This window comes from Cetorhinus maximus, chromosome 15 (assembly GCF_964194155.1).
Source record: "Cetorhinus maximus chromosome 15, sCetMax3.hap1.1, whole genome shotgun sequence".
NCBI classification, from domain to species: domain Eukaryota; kingdom Metazoa; phylum Chordata; class Chondrichthyes; order Lamniformes; family Cetorhinidae; genus Cetorhinus; species Cetorhinus maximus.
In genome coordinates this window covers 35,339,690-35,364,478 of record NC_135893.1, presented here as the reverse complement: position 1 = coordinate 35,364,478, position 24,789 = coordinate 35,339,690, and the positions used below count along the sequence as shown (strand labels likewise).

Below are 24,789 nucleotides of genomic sequence, written 5' to 3'. Positions count from 1 at the left end.
ATGTGGGAAGCTGTATGGGTTTAGGAAGGGAATTCCAGAACATGAAACCTAGGCAGCTGAAGGCATGGCCACCAATGGCAGGGTGACAGGAGGGGTATTGCAAAATAAACCAGGGCCAGAGGAATGGAGAATTTGGAGAAGCGTAGAGTTACAGAGATAGGGAAAGGTGTGGTCTTAAAGGACTTTGAACTTGATGACAATGGTAAATTTGAGGCTTTGGGGGACTAGGAGCTGAAGTAGGTCAACAAGGACAGGGCTGATGGGAAATGGGACATGTTGCAGAATAGGATATATAGGCAAAGTTTAGATGAACTAAAGTTTGGAGGATGGTTGATGGGAAGCTGGCCAGGAAAGTATTGGAATAGCCTGTCTGGAGGTGACAGAGATATGGATCATGTTTCAGTGGCACAGGAAGCTGGAGATGGGCGATGTTATGGAGTTGCACACAGGCAGTAATTTGGCTTTTTTGTGTGGTGTCAGAAGCTTGAGTCAGGGTTAAATAGGTTACCAAGGTTGTTGATAAGTTTTGTCCAGCCTGAGGCACAGGCTGTGACAGTGACAGTGGAGGTGTTCGAGAGAGAGAGAGAGAGAGTAAAGGCGTAGAGTTGGGTGTCATCAGAATATATTTGGAAGCTGACCCATATTTGCGGATTATGTTACCTGAAGGATAGCTTTTAAAAGATGCCGGGTCCGAGGATAGATTCTTGTAGGACTCCCAAGATGATGATGTAGAAATGGTAAGAGCAGCTACAGATAGAGGTGCTCTGCCTGTGATTGCATAGATAAGAGTGGAACCAAGTAAGAGCAATCCTGCAAATCTGGCCATTGAAGGAGAGGCATTGCAGTAAGGAAATGTGGTTGACTGTGTTAAAGGCTCAATCAAGGTCAAGGAGGAATACTGTGTTCTAGTCACAGAAGATGACATTTTGACTTTGGTCAGGGATGTTTCACTGCTTTAGTAGTGGCAGAAAGCTGATTTGGAGGGGCTCAAAGAGGGAGTGTAGGCGAGATGGGCATGGAGCCCTGTGTCACTTGCTTCCAGGCTCTATCGTGCCTCCTCATGGGGTTTTCTTTCACTTTGTTTTTGCTTGGCTCTTCTTCCCTTTCTCCTTTCAGCTTGGGCAATGTCCACCAATTGTTCTCAACATCTTTGCAGCCTTCCTAAATTTTGCAAGAGTTTTTGCCCCGCCACCACCGTTACTTCAAACTTCACATAGTGATTTTCCAGTTTCCCTACCAAGTTAATTGTCCATACAAGGCCAAAGTGACTCTGTGTGCTAAGTATGGAAATGTGCTGACCCAGGGAAAGTCAGAATATTGCTCTTTGGGCTAGATTACCTCTACAGCTTAGCTGTTCTGAACTGAACCTTGTGCTAAAAATTTAAAATCTACATTCTTCTTTGGTGGAGGAAACTGATAAAACGTGTAGCAGTGGAACATGCGTCTTCCCCAAATGTTCACTTTTGTCATTCTGAGCCCCGTTTGGATGCCTTTTGACATCTAATTTGAATTCCACCATTTGTGGATGCTGGCTGCATTTGTTTGAACAAATTGAGAAGAGCACTTCCACTTTCTGCTGTCTAAATTCATGAATGACGAGGGCTTGGCGCTCTTGAACTGCAGAAGACCTCCATACCATTATCCCCCTTGACATTGCAATTTCAGTTGCATCATTGAAAATGGGAATTGTTGTCCTTTGTCAGGATCAAAAGAGTTTAAAAGTAATTGAATCTAATATTACGTGAATAGAGAGTTTCAGCTTTTTGTGTGTAGCAGTAATTGAACAGTCAAAGTTTTCTGGAAATCTTGAACTTTTGAGTTTCAATTTCTCCTGAAGGATAGCATGCTCAATACTGATGATGTTCACATGAAAAGCACAGTAGAGAATGAATTGCTTGCAATTAAACTTGTGTCTGTGGTGCTTTAAAAGAGCAAGGCAAAGAAAGAACAGTTACTGCTTTATTTTCCTTTTGTAATGTGATAGAAAGCGTCAGGATTTTATTTGAGACCAGAATCATCAAAACAGTCAGCTCCCTCTCCACATGACACTCCTCTCCCTTAAAATACCTGAGCAAACTTTTGTTCATTCCTCCTCGTCTTTCCTTTGTCTAGGCATCTGTTTTCTTTACACTTCTGTCAAGGGCTTTGGGATTTTTTTCTGTGTTAGATATATTACATAAATGTTGGCCTAATTTGAAAGCATACTATGTTACATTGGTGAAGAGATTAAAGTTTTTTTTGTTGAAATCAGTGGTGCTTAGTAAATGCAGTTGCTTCAGTATAAGTGACAATTTCATTTCACTCACTTCTGAGGTATTAAAATGGGAAGTGTGTCAAATTTATATTCTACATTTCAATTATGAATGGTTCTGACTTTTACTTCAGCAATGACCTAGTAAAAAATCTATTTTTACTATAGATGTCACTACACGTGCCACTTAAGTGGCTGGTGCCAATACATTGCTTCTAGTGACAAAAGCGGATTGATTTTTTCTCAGATCTGTATGTATTTCACTGCAGCCACTCAAGCTCAAGACCAGTTTAAATGTGGCCCATCTCAGAGGTTGGTTTCGTGCAGCCAATCCGTGACCTGAATCTCTAAGCACCCTAGCATGTGCTCAATCTCTCAACCTGAATAATCTCACTCAAGAGGCCATGTTGCCAGAAATGGAAAAAGTGTCACACTGATGAGCCTTCCTCTGCTCTGCTTTTTGTGACCTGGTGTTGAATTGGGAAGAGTGTCATTCTCTCCCAGTGACGCTATCATTATTATTTAAAAAAATTTCAGTGGAATTGTAAATTAATTAGCGTTCTCTCCTCCTACTTGTTTCAAAGACATTGACTTATGTTTTAGTATGAGATACATATTACAAGTATTAACTAGAGCCCTCTGATCTGACTGTTACCGTGGAAATAGTTGACAAAGTTGTTCTACATCGGAATGAAGCTTTTCAAACGGATTGATCTTTAGTTGTGGAAAAATCCAGTTGCGTCTTACATTTCTTTTTCACCGCAGCATTAAGCTTTTTCTTTATCTGCAAGGGGAATTTTAAAATTGCAACATTGTGGGAGGTTTCTTAATTGCACCTAGATCTTAAAGTGAAGCAAATCTGGCAGAGTTCACAAGATTGACAGGAAATTTCAGTGATCAAAGGAGATAGCTTTTGTCATACCCCATGATACTCTTTTTTTTAATCTCCTCCTGTTGTAGGACCATCGTTTAATTGCATTTCTCATTCCCTGTACCTGCCTTTGCTAATGCAAAATTGGTGTTTCTTTTAAACTGCTCTGTTGAATCTGCTTCTACCACCTGTTCAGACAGTGCGTTCAAGGTCATAACTTGGTGTGTTTTAAAAGAAAATCTCCTCATTTCACCTATGGCTCTTTTGCCAATTACTTTAAATCTGTGTCCTCTCATTATTGTCCCTGCTTATTTACTCTTATCAACTCCCTTCATAATTTTGAACATCTTAGCCATTCCTTCACCTTTTCTGCTCCATTATGATTAATCCCAGCTTCAGTAATCTGCCCACTTTAACCCACTCATTGATTGAGACCTGCTCAAGTGTAACGCTGGTTTTACATCCTGATTGACTTTACTCTCCATTGGCTTTAATAGAGAATTAAATGACAGGGTTTAAAACTGATGTTCCGACATCTGACAGTTTCCTGCCTGGCCTGTTCGGTTAAAATTACTCCCATATCTTTGAAGTTGTTAATGCAGTAAGCAGCAGGTATTCTGAGTTTAGCTCTTGCAGAAGTCTGTAACCTGTTTGCTGTCTGTCTGGAGGGCATGTGATTAATCTTTTCCTAGAGGTGAAGTGAAAGCATGACAGTGCTTGATGCTGATGGGAATTTTAAATTGGTAATGCAAACCGTCAGATAATTAGATGAAGGTTTTGTTCCGGGGCATTGATTTTTACTTAACTTTTGTGTCTTTAAAGCAATAAGGCTGATATGTCTTATGTTGCAGACAGTGCAGCAAGTATTGATGGCAAATCCAGAGAATTATGTGTTAGGATCCCAACTTCAACTGACGGTCAGACTTTTCTTCACAGTACTCCATTTTCAGAGATACAGCGTCCAAGATGAGACTTGTTTGTTCATGGATTCCCATTCATGGCAATCATGTTGGAGACTCCCCACCATGATTGAGGGTGCAGAGTAGAGGACAGAGGTAGGAGAGTTCCAACAAAACAAAGGATAAAATTAACAACAAAACTGCCCCATAATGTATAATGTAATAGTTCAGACAGCTCCTTCACAGATCCATGGCTGTAGGTTTAATTCTTAATGATTATTAATACTTTAGTCCATTATCCACTTGTAGGATCTGCCAGAGAACGAATGACTTGTACTTACGTTGCTGCTTGAAAAGAACCCTCCCTGTGAAATTCAGAATTAGAGTGACTTGGGAGTAGTGTGGAAAATCACAAGATGTCTATCAGTTCTCAGCTATCGATGAAAGTTTTGATGATGTTGAGGGATATTGGAAAGCAAAAAAAAAGAAATATTAGTAAAAATTAAAGAACTGAGGTGGGGCTTTTTAAACTTCCTACTTTAGCATTCAGCAGTCCCTGTAGCTGCTTCTGATCTGTGTTTGGGGCCAGTGGGCCCAAGTCACACCCACAGCCTCCCGGAGTGAAAATTGTGTCTGACAGGGCACTTTCTCCTGGTGGGTGCGGCGAGCAGGGAAATTCCCTAACTTGTGCTACCTGCCTCGGGAGTGAAAATCTGACCCAAATTTTCAGGTTTGTGACCTTTCATTAGACCTCTTCTTTGAGTGGATTTTCTGGGTCTGGTACTTCAATGGAATTGCTTGTCCCTATCTTGCCTCTCTCTGGGTCTACATTTTTACAGCTATAACAGTTTGCGCTCCTGATTCTCTCACAATGGGTACAGTAGGGGCAACCTGCTGGCTAAGTGTACTTGATCCAGGGTTAGGCTAAGTGCAATGAAGCTTGTTAGCAAAAGGTTGCAAATTACTGACTTCAGTCAAAGTTCAAGCATGTACAAAGGGTTATTAAGTAGAACTTAAGTGTAATAATATAAAGAACAGTATATAGTTGATAGTTGCAATGAGACAGTTTAAAATTCACTTGCCATTAGTGAATCTAGATTTTTTTTTGCAAGGTGATGTTAGACTCTAAAATCTTAATCTTTGAATGGAAATTAGTCAAAATACACAGAACTGAAAAGTGGACTGGAGAAAGCTTTTAATCCTCTCTTTAGATGAGAGATTGGTTTGGCCCCTGCCAATCCTGTTTCTGATTTGATTTTGCTCAAAAGAGAATTATGAGAATGTTTGTGCATATTCTTTTTGAAATTGTTTTGGTTGATTCATAGCACACACACACCAAGTAGCAATAATAGTAATACACAAATTCATGTTGGTATTGCAGGTTGAAGTGAAATCAAAGCTGCATGATCAAGATTTCAGCTACTATTCTGAGTCAGTTCATATGTTGTTAATTTTCCTGTGAGTTCTAAAAATTACAAAAACAGTCCATTTTAAAGTGGCCTACTGTCAAGTGTAAGGTAGAAAGTGTATGTTCATCTTAAAGCAAAATATTTTGATTCAGTTGTACAGTTTCAAAAGAAATTCTTAACAGTGGTGAGCTGATGAAGAAATGCTTTATATAAGTGGGGAATTGAGCCATAGAACCGAAGGTCCCAATATTGGATTTCACTCTGAACTGAGCTAGGTGATATCAGACAGGGTTGCAAAAGGGCGCTACTGTTCACCTCCGTGCTTCTGCACTAGAGACATATGAAAAGAAAGCCATGATTTCCACTCATTTATAATGACCCCAGTTGAAAAGTGTGTTTGTATGGATTTCGGGGAAGGATTGGCTTAGCTGTGATGCCCTCTATTGCTACTAGCCTGCCCTTGCTCATTGCTCCTTGCTCATACAAATGATGAATGACTTCTTAGGCGAGTTCCTAGGAGGTTGCTTATGGAACTGTCTCTCATCATGAGTTTGCACTGTCTGAAGAAGGCAGGGAAACATTGCGCAGTGTTGAACAAAATCAGTTCTGGCAAATTTCAAATAAGAGATGAGACATTGCCCTCTCATTAAAATAAAATATTGATAACCACTTATTTGTTTTAAGATTTCAAAAGGCTGTGTGCTGCTAGCCTCAGTATCAGGTGTGACATGTAGTCAAAATAATAAGTACTTCCTCGGCTGTGAAGCACTCTGGAATGTCATGAGGTTGTCAAAGATGCTACATAAATGCCAGTTCTTTATTTCTTTGCTTATGATTGATTTGGTGGCCCCAATTGTAGGCAAATGCCTGTTTCTCATGTTGTGCAAGGTTTGCAGTTTAACTCCAGGTGTTGGGCTGGTCCATTTTTCGAGTCTGCCCTAGAGGCTCCAGATACGTACAGCTGCCGATTTGAAATAATCTTCTATTGTTTGGAGTTGCTGGAATCTTCAAAGATTGGTTGAGCAGTCGACTGACTTGTGTTCTATCTAAAAAACAAAATTCTGAAGCTGTTTTGCTCAATAATCTTTCCTGAACCAAGAGTTATTTGAGGTAACCTCTCTTAGCATACAATTTTCATTTGGCAGCAGATAGCAATATTCTTCTATTACAGTGAATATAAGCCTAGTTAGAGGGATTTCTCCAACAACAGGCTGCAGCCAGCACAGTGTAATGATTTATTCTCTGCCTGCCCTATCTGTCTCGAGCTCAGTTATAACCTCAGCAAACTGACCCAGAATTCATGAGGCAGCCTGCTGTGTTCATTGCTTTGTATTTTCAAACTGTCACATCGCATGGCCTAACAACAGGAACCACTACTTGCCCAGCCTCACTGGCTCACTGACAGACCTGATTGCACTGCTCATGCATTGCTATTTGTAAAGTGCTTTGTGTTCTCTGGGTCTTTTATAAATATTAAACAGCTTCAGATAGTGATAGAAGATAAGCACTGCAACCAGGTGTTTACCTAATGAACGGTAAAGGTTAATGTTTTCTTTCTATAGCAACACTGTACTCAAGCTGCGCAGCAAATTTATTGGCTTCTTGTGATATTTGCCCAACTCTGGGAGCTTGACAGATCAAGTTGGCCGACACTCTTTTTTTCGCAGACTCTCAGCCTGTTGCAGTCTCAGGAACTCCAATGCAGTTAGTGTAATTGAAGGAAAGGAATGTATCGCCAAGTTTTACTTTTGCTAAAATGTTGTGCATTGGCGTATGCAGCAGACATTTGAAATATTAATGTATGTAATGAAACAAGAACAGTTGGTTGCCCTGCACAGTATAAACAGAGTCGTGGTGACCTGATGGCTTCACTAATCAGCCCTACGCAGCTAGATCTGAATTGATGCGACACAGAAACAATGGAGGCCAGTGTCTGAAGCAGAACTCAAAAAAACAAAAAGATACCCATGTTTCTTCTGCTTCGATGTAAGAGTCCTTCTTGAACTCCATGCTGGGATTTCCCTTTTGTCTTCACTGTGATCCAAGCAAAAGTGCCGTTAAACACCTACAGTTTCTTGTTGGTATTTAAACTATTGATAGGTGCATTATTTCTTTTACTTACTGGAGTTGTCTGAATTAATTTGTGCGAGTGGAAGCCTTGCTGACTTCTCAGTAGCGAAAGAGATCCTAATCGGATGAGAGAAACTACGAGCTAATCAAAAGGAACCCCGAGACATTGAGTAGAGCGTGGGGACTGGGGTGACAATGGATAGAGCTGTATTCCTTGCTTTGTCCACCTCTGCAAAGAACCAGTATATTCCTCATGTGAGATTTGCTGAAGAAACTTCCGAGGAAGAATTGCGTGGAGAAGTGCAGTATGACCAACTGGGAACCTTTGAGCAGCACAGGATGCAAAAACTCTGGTTGAAACAGTTTTATAAATTGCTAAAAAGAGGCTGTATCATACCAGCTATTCCTAGGTATGGAGTGCTAATGCCTAATGAGCAGTCGGTACCGTATTGCCTTGTTTTCAGCCAATTACTTGGTTTATGGTGCAACAACAAAATGCAGGTCAGTAATTTATCTTTGATATGAAATCTTCACAGTGGTAAGTGCTAAGGAGATAATGGTGCTGATTTTGCGGTCAGTGGCAAAGGAACGGTGCTTGTCGTTAACCTTGCTGACAGTTGCCCACGAGTTATCATGAGTTTCTCAGTGGAGCTTTTCTCTAATCTGGTGAATTTTTCAGTGCAGTGCCCTCTACAGATGATCAGTGGTGTTGTCAACATTGAAGAATCCTAACTGTGACAGGGTGAGTCCAAACCAGGAGGAGGAAAGCAGGAAATATAAATTAGTTTTAATGCCCAGAAACTGAAATAAAGATTGGGAAATACAAATGGAATTAAGGGAGAGAGAAAGATAAAATAGAACAATAGATAAAGTAAAAATATATTTTACTTTGTTTTTGAAAATCTCCAACACTAATTTTCCTTCGAGGAAATGAGACACCAAACTTTTAAATTTATTTTTTCAGGGCGGTGAGGTTGTTCAGAAATAATTATCACATCACATCATTAAAGCTAGCGAACAAGCACAGTAATTCGAATGCCAAGTTTATTGGTGAGGACAAAAACAAGTTATATTTATATAGCACCTTTTAATGTTAAAAAATGTCCCAAGGCGTTTTACAGGAGGGAAAGTACTGTATGATACTGAGCCACAAAAGGAGATATAAGGTCAGATGACCAAAAGGTCGGTCAAAGTGGTAGGTTTTAAGGAGTGTCTTAAAGTGGGAAAATGAGATAGAGAGGTGGGGAGGTGTAGGGAGGGTATTCCAGAGCTTGACGTCTAGGCAACTGAAGGAAGGGCTGCCAATGGTAGAGCAATTAAAATTGGGGATGCACAAGAGGCCAGAATTAGAGCAGGAATTAAAGGACCACAGATATCTCTGAGGGTTGTGTGGCTGGAAGAGATTACAGAGATGGGGAGGGGTGAGGCCATGGAGGGATTTGAAAAGGAGGATGAAAATTTTAAGATTAAGGACTGTTACAGTGCACCCTGTGGCAGAATCGGGTATTGCTGACGGCAACTTTTGGATTTCCATGCTTAGCTACACATGTGCGGATGCCTGAAATTGCTGTCTGATTTACCTTGTATTGATGATGTGTGCTAATAGCTTCACCATTATTACTACTGCAAAGTTCAGGTCATGGTCGGGGCACATCTCTCAGAATTCATGGAATCATAGATATTCAGGCTGATGCTGGTTGAACATTTTAGCCATCTCTTTCCAGGGTTTAAGAAAAAATATGGCCAAATGAAATAACTCTTAAATCCAAGTTCTGCAGTTACAATATGAAATAGCAAGAAATATGTTCAAAAAAGGCTGGAAATGTTCAGTAGGTCAGGCAGCATCTGTGGAAAGAGAAACAGAATTAACATTTCGGGTTTATGAACTTTCATCAGAACTTGTATTTCCAGCATTTCCTGCTTTTAATTCAGTTTTCCAACATCCCTGGCATTTTGCTTTTGAAGAACTATGTTAATTTTGATTAGATCACCATGTATTCCATCAGTTAAACGGACAAGGAAGAAAAAATGATCATCATCCTGGATAAGGACATAGTAGCACAGTCGTTATCTGACTGGACTAGTAATATAGAAGCCTGGACTAATGATCTGGAGACCTGAGTTCAAATGGTAGTTGAGGAATTTAAATTCAGTCAATTAAATATGTGAGTGAAAAGCTAGTATCGGCAATGGAAACCATGAAACTACTGGATTGTCATTAAAAACCTATTTGGTTTTTTGAATGCCCTTTGGGGAAGAAAATCTGCAGCCCCTACTTGGCCTGGCCTATATGTGACTCCAGATCCACAACAATGTGGTTGACTCTTAACTGCCCTCTGAAATGGCCTATCAAACCACTCATTTATCAAACTGCTACAAACTTGCACCACACGGTCTGCAAGAAGATTGCTCACCATCATCTTCTCGAGGGTAATTAGGGATGTGCAATAAATGCTGACCTTCCCAGTGATGCTTACTTCTCATTAATTTTTTAAATTTATTCTTGGGATGTAAGCGTCACTGGGAAGGCCAGCATATATTGCCCATCCCTAATTGCCCTTCAGAAGATGGTGGTGAGCCGCCTTCTTGAACGGCTGCAGTTCATGTGTTGGTGCACCCTTGAGAAGGTGATACTCTTTCGAGTTATCAACAGTCACAGATTGCAACTCTTTTCGAGTACAAACACAGTTCTTGGTTTCCGGGAGTGTGACATGAACCCACAACCCTCTGATTCAAAGGCGAGGGTGCTATGAACTGAGCCACAGCTGACACCTCCTTGAGAAGGTGATGGTGAGCAACCTTCTTGAACTACTGCAGTCCGTGTGGTGATTGTTGTCGTGATTTGATACAGCTTGAATGGCCTGCTGTTGGGGAGGGAGTTCCAGAATTTTGACCCAGCAACATTGAAGGGGCAGTGAAATAATTCCACATTAGTAGATTGAAGGGGTAGTGATTTGTCCAGAATTGATTTGTCCTGCTGTTGTTTGAACCAAGACTGTAATGAGTTCTGGAGCTGAGTGGCCCTGGTGGAGCCCAAACTGAGCATTGATGAGCAGGTTATTGCTGAGTAAGTGCCGCTTGATAGCACTATCGATGACACCTTCCATCACTTTGCTGGTGATTGAGAGTAGACTGATGGGGTGTAATTGGCTGGATTTGATTTGTCATGCCTTTTGTGGAAAGCATATACCTGGGAAATTTCTCACACAAGTCTTCAATGCTTCAGCTGGTGTGTTGTTAGGGGTCAGCTTTGCTGCAAGCTGTACGGTCAGCTGTTACTTGATATAATGAAGAATGAATAAAAAAGTGAGATTCTGGCTCTCTTTGTCTCTCGCTTTGCTGCCATTTTTTTGAGTTGTGGAAGATAAGCTGCTCCAGGCAGCTGTCAATCCTGCTGTTAGGAGATATAGGAAAGGTACAATATATGATATGGCACAGGGTGCCTATAAACAATGACCAGTGCACAGAACTTCAGTTGTATGCCTGAGATACGGCCATACACAAATGTCATATTGCCTCTTTGAGAGACATTAATTAGCATTGAAATTTGTTAATGCAGCGTTTGTTTTACAGGCATAAAAAAAATAGGTGCCTAAGCATTCAATATGGTGGGTGCTGTGAGTACACACGTTCTACACCACAAGTATACTGCTGCTATGTTGATAACAATGTCTAGGGCATGCGTCTGAAACAGGCATTAGACCCTTTTCAGGCAACTGGAAGGAAAATCACAGCACTCTGCCCTGGAGTCGGTGAATAATCACCAAGGACCTGCCTTCAGGCACAGAACTTAAGAAGAAATCCTTCTAGCTTCAGTAATAGCCAAGAGGACTGTTTCTGATCCCCACTTGACCCCCTCAAGATTGGCTTCTCCCTTTTCGATTTTCTGTTATCCCTTCTCCTACACCCCCCCCACGCCCCCGGTGTTTGTCTGTCACCCCTCTATTTTCCTCCTCTCCCTCTCCCAAGAATAAGTGAAGTAATGGCCCAAAATTTAAATCTGTTTAATTGGTGAGCTGCCCAGTATTACGCATTGGGTATCTGCTCCTTGTCAGTCTAAATTTCTTTTAAGTCCAAGACCCAATATTGAACCTTGGGCTATCTCTTTGAGCAAAGGGGCGGCAAAGCACTCTGTGTCCAATTCATGTCGGCAGATGCTATCCAATTTCACCTCCATTGTGTTAAAGTTGCTGTTCTAATTCCTTAGTGAGCCCATACTTGAGTTAGTGATAAAGACTTTAACGTTTATGGCAATTTATTGTTTAACATTATTTTTCTAGAGAATTACGGTTATTTGAGGATAGTTGTTACCTGGGACTGGTGTAAGGAAACAACCTAATTGAGATGATATGAACCATGGTGAAATTGCAGTGTTGAAATGATGCTCTGCTACTTCTCCCAAATGGAGTTTATGTGTTTATGAGCCTTGAGAAGGGTATAGGCAAATATTGACCTGCAAGGGACATCCCCTACAACCCAATCCTGTCCTCACCTGACATTTATACAAATGCGCTTTCGATAAGGGTCACTAGTAATCGGGTGTGGGCACCCAGCCCATATTTACCTTTGTTAACCCAAGAGTGCTGAGACCACTTCCAGTGCCTTAAGTGTCACTTGCGTGAAACCAGGCAACTTGGCATAGAATGAAGACCTTCCTGCTCTCTCTGCCTCAGGCACTTGCTGCATAAATTTGCTGAGCCAACAGTGGAGCTGTACTTGCAGTGATCCTTCGCGCAAGTGAAATATGGCTATGGGGCAGTTGCACAAAGGTTATAGGTTATAAGCTGGAAGCGCCATCATTTTAACTTGCATAGAGCAATTTTAAAAATTCTGATTTGGGACTTCCTTTCGGAGGATCTGAATTTAGAAATCATCTGAAAGGACTTGATTATCCACCCTTTATCCCCAACACTGTTGTTCCCCCATCATAGTTAACACTGAGCAAAGAAAAATAAACATTTTGAAACATCTGATTGCACAGGTTGACTGATCTGAGCAATATACATCAAGTTACATCTTTGTGGGCCAAAGAAAATTGTCTCTCTGGCTTTAAAAATCCAGATACTAGCAATACTGATTTCTGAAACAGCAACTGCAGCCAAAATGATTTAAAACAATTAAGTCAGAGTACAAACAAGAAATGATCTGCTTATTTTTTGAGATCTTTTTTCTCATACTTTATAAACTATTCAAATGCCAACATGTTTATGTGGGACAAGGGCACACACTGTCCTGAATCAAACCATTACCAAATATGAGGAATTTTAGGTGTCTTTGAAGGTTTCTTTGATGTAAATGCTTTTAGCAGTGCTGATTTTAGACTTCAAAGCTGAACAAAATGGAAGATATGCCTTAATATAATCTCACTGATGGGATCAAAGAACCACTTCATATGAGTTGTAACATTTTATCAACATTTTCAGTAGCCTTACCATTTGAATTATTATACAATTAAGACAAATGTTTTCCGCCTTGCTCTTATCTGACAATTTCTCCTGGTACTTGCAATCTTGGATGTGTTAGATTTCTTTGCTTCTAAAGATGCTTCTCCACAAGAGTCAAACTAGAGACTTTTAATTTTTCTCATCTGACGTACTCCATTCTTTCATAAGTTGCACCGCACTAATTTTTTTAAAGACCTTTATGATTTCATATGTAGTAGCTTCAAACAATCATTTTTCATTTATAAATGCTCTTCCTTTTGGACAGTTCAAAAATCACTTGAATTTTTTGAAGCCAATGCCCTTTCGGTGTTATACAGCTCTGCCCATCTAGAAGGTCCTGGTCTGTTCTGTGTTAAGAATGAAATAGATCAGACAGTGTTAAATGATTCCCCATAGACACTGAGAACCTTTTAGAAGAAATGAATTTCCCAAACAACCTAATGGAAATAACAGAAAGACAAGATTTCACTTTGCAACACTTTTACTGCAACAAACATGGTACATCAATTAAAAAAAAAGTAAATTTCTTTAACTTTACACCATGTTCCTGGCAGATATGTAACGTTATAGGGACAGTCTCAAAGTTACTCCAGCAGAAATTCATCACTCTTTACCATGCCAGTTCAAAACTTCTAGTGTCCTTTGACAATCGTTCCGTTCTGTCTGAGTTTTTCTGGATGGAGTTATCATCAGCAAGGCATCCCTAGATGAATCCCCTCCTCCCCCCATAGGTTACGAAAATCCTGACAATCCAGAATTCCAGAAATTCCTGTATCCAACCCCTTTAAACTGCTTAGTCGGTTCTGGTAAAACTGTTTTCCCCATAGAGAGTTTTACTTCTGCTACCCGTTGTTTCCAACAGAACAGAGAAGACCTGTTCCTGAGATAGTTCTAATTCTCTCCTCCTGGCTTCTCAGCAGCAGCTTTTCCTCTGTTCTGTGAGTTTCTGTGAGAGGTGCTTAAAAACCGCAACTCAACACCTCAATAGGTTTTGATTTGACTCTCTCTCCCTTTTCAACTCTTATCCCCATGAAAACTTGAAGTCATGTGGGCACTTCTCCGAACTGAGGCGTTTACCAGGAATTCACCACTCTCTTTTCAGAACTATCTGTTTCACTTTGAGTTAAAGGCGTGTTTTAAAACATAATCACCTGGTAAACTTCAGAATCTATGACAACAATTAAGATGCTACTCTTTGTTTCAGGTTCCCTGCACCAGGATTTCTGCTCCTGATAAATGTCAGTGACACCTGAAGGTGGTATTCATGTGCAGATACCAGGCTTGGTTTGGGTTAGACACAAATATGTTGCCCTCTGCTGTTGACTAGCACACTGGCACTTGCATCTACGTGAACAGGACAGGGGTGTGGATACCTGCCTCATCAGCTTGGATCAGGAGAAGGCCTTTGACAGAATATCGCACACCTACATGGGGGATGTGCTCTCCAAAATGGGCTTTGGGGAGGGAATTCGAAATTGGATCCAACTGCTCTACACTAACATCAGTAGCGCAGTCTCAATCAACGGGTGGGAAACAGATAGCTTTCCGATTAAATCTGGAGTCAGGCAGGGCTGTCCTCTCTCGCCTGTCCTTTTCGTGTGTTGCATAGAACCCTTTGCAGAGTCCATCAGGAAGGATCCGGGCATAAGAGGAGTGACGATCCCAGGCAGTGGAGGCACTCAGGTAAAAGCCTCCCTGTACATGGACGACGTCGCCGTCTTCTGCTCGGATCCGCTGTCGGTGCGCAGACTGATGCACATCTGCGACCATTTCGAACTGGCCTCGGGAGCCAAGGTAAATCGTGGGAAGAGCGAGGCCATGTTCTTTGGGAACTGGGCTGACCGATCCTTTGTCCCCTTCACTGTCAGGGCTGACGGCCTGATGGTGCTGGGGATATGGTTCGGAGGGACCGGGGCATGCGTTAGAAACTGGAAGGAGCGAGTGGCTATGGTGAAAAGGAAACTGGGCATGTGGGAGCGACGCTCCCTCTCCATTGCGGGTAAGAACCTGGTCATCAGGTGTGAGGTACTCTCGCTGTTGCTGTACGTGGCGCAGGTCTGGCCCATTCCACACTCCTGCGCGATGGCGATCACTCGAGCCATCTTCCGCTTTATCTGGAGGTCGAAAATGGATCGTGTCTGCAGGGACGCGATGTACAAGCCTCTAGATAAAGGGGGAAAAAACGTGCCCAACATCGCCCTCATACTGATGGCCACCTTTGTGTGCGGCTGCATCAAGCGGTGCGTAGACCCTCAGTACGCAAACACCAAGTGTCACTACGTGCTGAGGTTCTACCTGTCCCCGGTGTTGCGAAGGATGGGTCTGGCCACGCTGCCGCGGAACGCTCCAAGTAGTTGGACCGTGCCGTACCACCTGTCCCTGGTGGAAAAATTTATGCAGAAAAACACCTTTGACCACAAGTCCATCAGGCAGTGGTCAGCACGTAACGTCCTAGAGGCCCTGAGGGAAAAGGAGAGGGTGGACCCTGTGGGATGGTTCCCCGAGCAGACTGTCAAAGTCATTTGGCAGAATGCCTCATCGCCAGAACTTTCCAACAAGCACCAAGACGTAGCTTGGCTGGTGGTGAGAAAAGCCCTCCCCGTCAGATCCTTCCTACACGCCAGGAGTCTCACCCCCTCTGCACGTTGCCCTCGAGGTGGCTGTGGTGGGGAAGAGACCGTTGTTCACCTCCTTGTGGATTGTGCCTTTGCAAAGAAAGTCTGGAGAGAGATGCAGTGGTTGCTGTCGAGGTTCATCCCGAGCAGTTCTGTGACACAGGACTCTGTGCTCTACGGGCTGTTCCCAGGGACACACACCGAGACAAACATCGACTGCAGCTGGAGGATCATCAACTCGGTGAAAGACGCGCTTTGGTCTGCCCGAAACTTGTTGGTCTTCCAGCACAAAGAGTTGTCCCCGACCGATTGTTGCGGACTGGCACAATCCAAAGTCCAGGACTACGTGCTGAGGGACGCACTAAAGCTTGGGGCAGCTGCCGCAAAGGCGCAATGGGGAAGGGTCGCTGTCTAAGACCTTTCTACCACAGCGCACCGAGAGACTGGGAACTGTTTAGAGCCCCTCGGGCTGTACAGATCAAAATGAAAGGCTGTAAATGATTGTAATATTGTTTGTACTGATGCACCTGGTGATACATTTTGTAAAAGTTTAACCTGGATTGTACCCTTGTAATGTTGTTTTTGAAATGGGTTTGAATGTGATTGAAGATTTTTTATGAATAAAGTATATTTTTACAATAAAAAAAAACTTGCATCTACGTGAACGCTTCTCGGCCTTTTGGCTAAGATCAAGTGTTGCAGGGGCGACACCATGGTCCTGCCAAGGCAAGGTCGGGATGGAAGGGCGATAACCAATCGCAATCCAAATCCATACCGTGGGTTACCTATCACCGTCCGAGTCACGGTGAACCACAGCGAAGGAGGATCACCTATGGATCGGGGCTTCTTCACCAGGAGGATCCTGTTGAAGGCGTGCGGCTTCCAAGCTCCGGAGATCTTCACCCTGCATGACTCCCGCAAAGGTGGTTATTTTGACGTGACGTTCAAGCGGGTGGCAGACTGCGTCCGGCTCCTGAGGGTGTTCGAGGAGAAGAGAGACCTGCCGGAGATGAAGATCCTGACGGCGGAGCCGCACTTTTCTCTGCCGGTGCAACGGGAACGTGTGGTGATGGTGCATGTGTACAACCCCTTCGTCCCTGTCGCCGACGTGGTCACCTTCCTCACCAGGTACTTCGATAAGGTGGGGAGCGGCAGCGAGATTCGAGACGACTTGGGGATCTGGACAGGCAAACGCCTGTTTAAGGTCACGCTAAAGACCGATGGTAAGGGAGCCATTTTCCACCCTCCTTCCAGTTTCGCTATCGGGGGAAACCGTGGCTACCTGGTCTACGCTGGGCAACCCAAGCATTGTCGCTCATGCGGCAAGGCTGGTCATGTGGCGGCCAACTGCAGCGCCTCCCTCTGCAAGATCTGCAGACAGGAAGGGCACCAGACAAAAGACTGCAAACAGGCCAAGTGCTGCAACCTGTGTGGCGAGGCAAGTCACCTCTACAGGACCTGCCCCAAACGCTGCCGTACTTACGCACAGGCAGCCAAAGCCGACCAGGGGGAAGCAGAAGAAATGTTCCGTGTCACTCCAACCACCAAGGCCCCCAGGGAGCTCAACGGGACAAAGGAGGACACAGAGAGAGACAAGGTGGAGAAAGAGATTGAGGCAACAGAGAGCCAATCAGCAGCACTACCCCCTGAACCTCCCAGTCCTCAGGACAGCGAATCAATGGAGGAGGAGGCAGCAGTGGAAAAGCAGCAGGGGGAGTGGCGGACGGTGAAGAACAAGAAAAGTAAGAGGGAGCGAAGAAGAAGCAAAGGCGTTTCCCAGAGAAGCGGCAAGAGGCGTCTCCCATCCGACACGGATGACAAGGGCAGCAGCTCTTCGGATGATGAAGTGCCAGAGCGGCACCGACAGAAGAGGCGGCAAAGCTCCAGGGCGTTGGAGGACGAGACACCCGAGCTCCAGAAAATCGGAGACAACAAGGAGACCAGCGCACCCCAACTTTGCCTGCAACCTGAGGAGGCCAGTGCACCACAGCCCCTGGAATCTGGGAGCAGTGAGGCAATCATCGCACCCCAGCTCCAGGAAGCCGGGAACAGCAACACCCCAGAGGGGGTGAGTTTTGGAGAAGCTTCTCCAGCAAAGGTCATCTCAAAACCCGCTCTCTACGTGAACCTCCAGATGCCACTGGAGCAGAACACGGCCAAAGAGATCTACCTCAGCCCATCCAAAGTGAAGGAATTTGAGCTCACTACGGGTATGAAGGAGCAGACTAAAGGTCTGGGACTCTCAGAGACAGTGGGTTTGGTAGGAGAATAAATGCTTTAAAATGGGTTTAAAGATTGTATCCATAAATGTGCGTAGCATTAAATCTACTACGCGATGTGTTGCGACCTTGGACTACCTAGCCAAGGTCAAAGCTGACCTGTTGTTTCTGCAGGAGTGTGCGATACCGCACCTCAGCTCCTACAGGCAATGGTCACGATGGTGGTCCCAAGGGCCATCGATCTGGTCGGGCGGAAACGACTCTCGTTCCTCCGGCCTGGGTATTCTGCTGCGGGGAGGCAACTTCACCGTCTCCGAGGTCAAGGAGGTGGTGGGCGGGCGACTCCTCGTAGCAGACGTAATGTACAAGAACGCTCCACTCCGGTTAATTAACGTGTATGGCCCGGCACAAGGGGCTGAGCGGCTGGAGGTTTTTCAGCAGCTCCCACTGCTGCTGGCGACCTCCAGGCCGGTCATTCTGGGCGGGGACTTCAACTGCATCATCGATGCGGCTGGACGATCCGGCAGGGCCGGCAGCAGATTGGACGCTACGTCCAGATCCCTGATGGAAACAGTTAAGGATGCCAAGCTGCACGACGTCTTCAGCAACCCTGCAGACGGAGCGCAGCGCAGATACACCTGGTCGCGGCCAGACGGGTCCATTCGTTCCAGGATAGACTTCCTGTTTGTGTCCCGTGCATTCACAGTCAGATCCACCGAGGTCAAGCCGGTGTTCTTCTCTGACCACTGCCTCCTACTGGCGGACTGCCACTTGGAGAAGGACCTGAGGGTGGGCAGGGGGACATGGAAGCTAAATGTGCAACTGCTGACCCCAGAGAACATTGAGGAGCTCAAGAGGGATTACAAAGGTTGGAGAACCGTGAAACCCCTCTTTGAGTCCCTGACACACTGGTGGGAAGCGATCAAGGGAAGCATCAAGAGGTTTTTCATCCTCAAAGGCACCCAGAAAGCTAGAAAGGAACAGAGGGAAATGTCCCGACTCCAGAAAAAGATGCAGAATCTGCTCCGGCTGCAGTCGATGGGGGTCGATGTCAAGGAGGAGCTCCAAGAGGTGAAGGGCCAGCAAGCCTCGCACTTTGCCTCGGAGGCCTCCAAGATCATCTTCCGTTCCAGAGTCCGCTCCGTGGAGCAGGATGAGACGTGCTCACGTTTCTTCTTCCAAAAGGTACACAGAGAGCGCTCTGTGATCAGCAGCCTGAAGGAAGAAGACGGCTCAGTAAAGTCATCACGGTCCGACATTCTGAGGATCAGCAAATCCTTTTATGCCGGATTGTATGACGTGAAGCCCACGGACAGCACGGCCTCCCAGTCCTTCCTGTCCTCTATCACGGAGGTCTTAGACCACAGTACGCGGGAGAGCCTGGACAAACCGCTAACTCCTGATGAACTGACTAAGGCCCTCGAGTCCTTCGAGAAGAGTAAAACCCCCGGAAGCGACGGCTTGCCGGCGGAGTTGTATTCGGCTCTGTGGGACTTGATTGGCCCAGACCTGCTAGGAGTGTACGAGAGTATGCTCCTGGCCGGTAGTATGTCAGAATCCATGAGGAAGGGCATCATCACCCTCATCTACAAGCACAAGGGGGAAAGGGAGGAAATTAGAAATTGGCGACCCATTTCACTGTTGAATGTGGACTATAAGATTCTGTCCAAGGTCATCGCCAACCGGGTCAAATCCGCTCTGGAATTGGTGATTCACCCTGACCAGACCTGCTCTGTGCCAGGCAGGAAGATCTCTGACAGCCTGGCGCTGCTCAGGGATACGATTGCCTATGTACAGGACAGGGGTGTGGATACCTGCCTCATCAGCTTGGATCAGGAGAAGGCCTTTGACAGAATATCGCACACCTACATGGGGGATGTGCTCTCCAAAATGGGGTTTGGGGAGGGAATTCGAAATTGGATCCAACTGCTCTACACTAACATCAGTAGCGCAGTCTCAATCAATGGGTGGGAAACAGATAGCTTTCCGATTAAATCTGGAGTCAGGCAGGGCTGTCCTCTCTCGCCTGTCCTTTTCGTGTGTTGCATAGAACCCTTTGCCGAGTCCATCAGGAAGGATCCGGGCATAAGAGGAGTGACGATCCCAGGCAGTGGAGGCACTCAGGTAAAAGCCTCCCTGTACATGGACGACGTCGCCGTCTTCTGCTCGGATCCGCTGTCGGTGCGCAGACTGATGCACATCTGCGACCAGTTTGAACTGGCCTCGGGAGCCAAGGTAAATCGTGGGAAGAGCGAGGCCATGTTCTTTGGGAACTGGGCTGACCGATCCTTTGTCCCCTTCACTGTCAGGGCTGACGGCCTGAAGGTGCTGGGGATATGGTTCGGAGGGACCGGGGCATGCGTTAGAAACTGGAAGGAGCGAGTGGCTATGGTGAAAAGGAAACTGGGCATGTGGGAGCGACGCTCCCTCTCCATTGCGGGTAAGAACCTGGTCATCAGGTGTGAGGTACTCTCGCTGTTGCTGTACGTGGCGCAGGCCTGGCCCATTCCAGACTCCTGCGCGATGGCGATCACTCGAGCCATCTTCCGCTTTATCTGGAGGTCGAAAATGGATCGTGTCCGCAGGGACGCGATGTACAAGCCTCTAGATAAAGGGGGAAAAAACGTGCCCAACATCGCCCTCATACTGATGGCCACCTTTGTGTGTGGCTGCATCAAGCGGTGCGTAGACCCTCAGTACGCAAACACCAAGTGTCACTACGTGCTGAGGTTCTACCTGTCCCCGGTGTTGCGAAGGATGGGTCTGGCCACGCTGCCGCGGAACGCTCCAAGTAGTTGGACCGTGCCGTACCACCTGTCCCTGGTGGAAAAATTTATGCAGAAAAACACCTTTGACCACAAGTCCATCAGGCAGTGGTCAGCACGTAACGTCCTAGAGGCCCTGAGGGAAAAGGAGAGGGTGGACCCTGTGGGATGGTTCCCCGAGCAGACTGTCAAAGTCATTTGGCAGAATGCCTCATCGCCAGAACTTTCCAACAAGCACCAAGACGTAGCTTGGCTGGTGGTGAGAAAGGCCCTCCCCGTTAGATCCTTCCTACACGCCAGGAGGCTCACCCCCTCTGCACGTTGCCCTCGAGGTGGCTGTGGTGGGGAAGAGACCGTTGTTCACCTCCTTGTGGATTGTGCCTTTGCAAAGAAAGTCTGGAGAGAGATGCAGTGGTTGCTGTCGAGGTTCATCCCGAGCAGTTCTGTGACACAGGACTCTGTGCTCTACGGGCTGTTCCCAGGGACACACACCGAGACAAACATCAACTGCAGCTGGAGGATCATCAACTCGGTGAAAGAGGCGCTTTGGTCTGCCCGAAACTTGTTGGTCTTCCAGCACAAAGAGTTGTCCCCGACTGATTGTTGCGGACTGGCACAATCCAAAGTCCAGGACTACGTGCTGAGGGACGCACTAAAGCTTGGGGCAGCTGCCGCAAAGGCGCAATGGGGAAGGGTCGCTGTCTAAGACCTTTCTACCACAGCGCACCGAGAGACTGGGAACTGTTTAGAGCCCCTCGGGCTGTACAGATCAAAATGAAAGGCTGTAAATGACTGTAATATTGTTTGTACTGATGCACCTGGTGATACATTTTGTAAAAGTTTAACCTGGATTGTACCCTTGTAATGTTGTTTTTGAAATGGTTTTGAATGTGATTGAAGATAATTTATGAATAAAGTATATTTTTACAAAAAAAAAAACTTGCATTTGTGGCTTACCTGTGAAGGATGAGCTTGCGATTTACTGGATGATTGCTGGCAACTGGAGTGGTATAGCAGTGGCTTCAGGAGAGAAGAGGAGGATCTGGAAATGAAAAAAATACATTTATTTGTGAGGTACAAGCTACTTCATATTATGTTAATTGTGAAAATTGGAAATATCCATGTATGGATTATTTCTCTCATTCAATTCCTTTGATCAGTGCAAATCACTTTGAGATGTCAAACATAGAAGCCATATGAAGAGGAAATGGGAAGGTTTCCTGCATAATGGCGATGGAAGCCACAAAATGAACAAAGTGTCTGATCTTCTGAATTAGATCAATTTACATTCAACAAAAGTATGATCAAAAATAAGATCAAAGTAATGAGATCTTTTTCTACTATACTGAAAAAGTTGGCTAATTATAATTAAAAATATCCAAGAAACTGAAGGCCTAACATTTCTCCCTGATCTCCAAGCAATCGAGCAATGGTTCTGCCTATTAATCAAATATTTCTACTTGTATTATTTAACTCTTTTGGGTTGCTTCCTACACTGAGAGTTCCAAGTTCAGGAACCATAATGTTCTGCGCATGATTTAATGTTGGTGCTCATTCTCAGAGTCTTTAAGGAGACAAGTTGTCAAGTTGAATTTTCTTTTCCTTATTTTCAGAAACCTCTAACGTCTGCTGGTTTACAATATGCAAAATGTTGGCTGCCATTTGGCAGCTCACTGGATTGGCCAATCTTCATGTGTGAGCCCAGAGATTAGCAAGTTATTTGACTATTGATCAGGGGGCCTCGTAGATAAACTTAGTCCTGTCATTGAGCTGACATTTGCATGCAAAACTTTACCCACTCTGGCTGAGATAACATTTGACTGATATATTGAAGTACTGATTATATACATTTTTTATTTGTTCAAGGGATGTGGGCATCGCTGGCTAAGCCAGCACTTATTGCTCATCCCTCGTTGTCCTCATGAAGGCGGTGGTGAGCTGCCTCCTTGAACCACTGCATCCATGTGGTGTAGGTACACCCACAGTGCTGTTAGGGAGGAATTTCCAGGATTTTGACCCAGCGACAGTGAAGGAACGTTGATATAGTTCCATGTCACGAGGGTATGTGGCTTGGAGGAGAACTTGCAGGTGGTAGTGCTCCATGCATTTACACATGTCTTTCTAGGTGGTAGGGGTTGTGGTTTTGAAAGATGCTGTTGAAGCATCCATGGTGAGTTGCAGCAGTGCCTCCTGTAGATGGTGCACACTGTTGCCACTGGTGGAGGGAGTCAATGTTGAAGGAGGTGGATTGGGCGCCAGTCAAGCAGGCTGCTTTGTCCTGGACGGTGTTGAGCATCTTGAGTGGTTGTTGGAGCTGCACTCATCCAGGCAAGTGGAGAATATTCCACCACACTCCTGACTTGTGCCTTGCAGATGGTAGACAGAATTTAGGGAGTAAGGAGGTGAGTTACTTGCTGCAGAATTCCATGTTGCTGATCTGCTATTGTAGCCACAGTATTTATATGGCTGTCCCATTTCAGTTTTTGGTCAATGGTAACTCCTAATATGTTGATAGTGAAGGATTCAGTGATGATAATGCCATTGAATGTCAAGGGAAGATGGTTAGATCCTCTCTTGTTGGAGATGGCCATTGCCTGGTATTTTAGTGGCAAGTAACATTTGTGCCACACATCACCAAGCCTGAATGTTGTCCAGGTCTTGCTGCATATGGACACAAATAGCTTCAGTATTTGAGGAGTTGCGAATGGTGCTGAACATCCCCACTTCTGGCTTCATAATGGAAGGACGATCAGCTGATGATGGTTTTTTCCTAGGACACTACCTTGAGGAATCCCTGCGACAATATCCTGGGACTGACATGAATGGCCTCCAACAACCACAACCATCTTCCTTTGCTAGGTATGACTCTAACCAGTGGAGAGTTTTCTCCCTGATTCCCATTGACTTCAGTTTTGCTAAGGCTCTTTGATGCCACGTTTGGTCAAATGCTGCCACGGTGTCAAGGGCAGTCACTCTCACCTCACTGCTTGAGTTCAGCTCTTCTGTTCATGTTTGGACCAAGATTGTAATGAGGTTAGGAGCTGATTGGCCCTGGTGGAACTCAAACTGAGCATCAGTGAGCAGGTTATTGCTGAATAAGTGCCGTTTGATAGCACAGTCGATGGCCCCTTCCATCACTTTGCTGATGATTGTGAGTGGACTGATGGGGCAATAATTGACTGGATTGGATTTGCTCTGCTTTTTTTGGGCAGGACATACCTGGGCAATTTTCCACATTGCCAGATAGATGCCAGTGTTGTAGCTGTACTGGAACAGCTTAGCTGGGACAGCTAGTTTTGGAAGACAGTCAGAATGTTGTCAAGGCCTGTAGCCTTTGCACTTTCCAGTGCCTTCAGCCATTTCTTTATATCACGTGGAATGTATTGAACTGGCTGAAGACTGGCATCTGTGATGCTGGGGACCTCAGGAGGAGGCCGAGATGGATTATCCACTTGGCACTTCTTGCTGAAGGTTGTTGTGAATGCTTCAGCCTTAACTTTTGCACTGATGTGCTGGGCTCCTCCATCATTAAGGATGGGGATATTTATGGATGATCCTCTTCCAGTGAGTCGGTCAATTGTCCATCACCATTCACAATTGGACATGTCAGGACTGCAGAGCTTAGACCTGAGCTGTTGATTGTGCGATCGCTTAGCTCTGTCTACTGCTTGCTGCTTGTGCTGTTTGGCATGCAAGTAGCCCTGTGTTGTAGCTTCACCAGATTGCCACCTAATTTTTAGGCATGCCTGGTGTTGCTCATGGCAAGCCCTCCTGCACTCTGTATTGAAGAGTGATTTGAAAATTATATGATTTATGTAAAATGGGTATCAAGCATAATGTTTTGTAATGCAATGTCCATACATTTAGTTGTTAAGGTGTATCACAAATTTCTTAAACTTGCTTTAAGATTTTATACCCAATTACATACTAAAAAAAAATTACCATTAATTGTTCCCTAGCATAGGTAACCATGCATTACTCATGGTGTCAGTGGCACTATTAGTCTTTTATCCATGCTAGGAAAGGCAGCATCTTTGTATTGTCTGAAATCTGACTTTCTCAATCGGAGTAAGACAATGCCCTTTATGAAGACAAAACTTTGCATTGCAGTGTTTGCCAGTAATCTTGGATTCTTTTTTCCTTTGTTGCCACACCCTTAATGGCTTTTACTTGTGGAGGATAAACCTCAGGATATTTAAGATCATAAGACATAGGAGCAGGAATTAGGCCATTCGGCCCATCGAGT

General features: G+C 44.9%; 1 protein-coding gene across 7 annotated transcripts in view; it reads left to right on the top strand.

The window, feature by feature from the left end:
• The window catches only part of nphp4 (nephronophthisis 4), a 504,277-nt gene that overhangs the window by 9,541 nt on the left and 469,947 nt on the right, over positions 1–24,789 (top strand). For 5 of the 7 annotated variants that reach the window (XR_013578910.1, XM_078558219.1, XM_078558221.1 and 2 more), the window contains exon 1: positions 7,548–8,001. The exons of the other annotated variants lie outside the window; for them this stretch is intronic. Coding sequence is in view for 4 of the 5 variants with exons in the window: in XM_078558219.1 (XP_078414345.1) it covers positions 7,696–8,001 (306 nt within the window). In the remaining variant the exon portion in view is untranslated. Of the gene's footprint in view, positions 1–7,547; positions 8,002–24,789 lie in introns of those variants that run through there. 7 annotated transcript variants of the gene reach the window in all.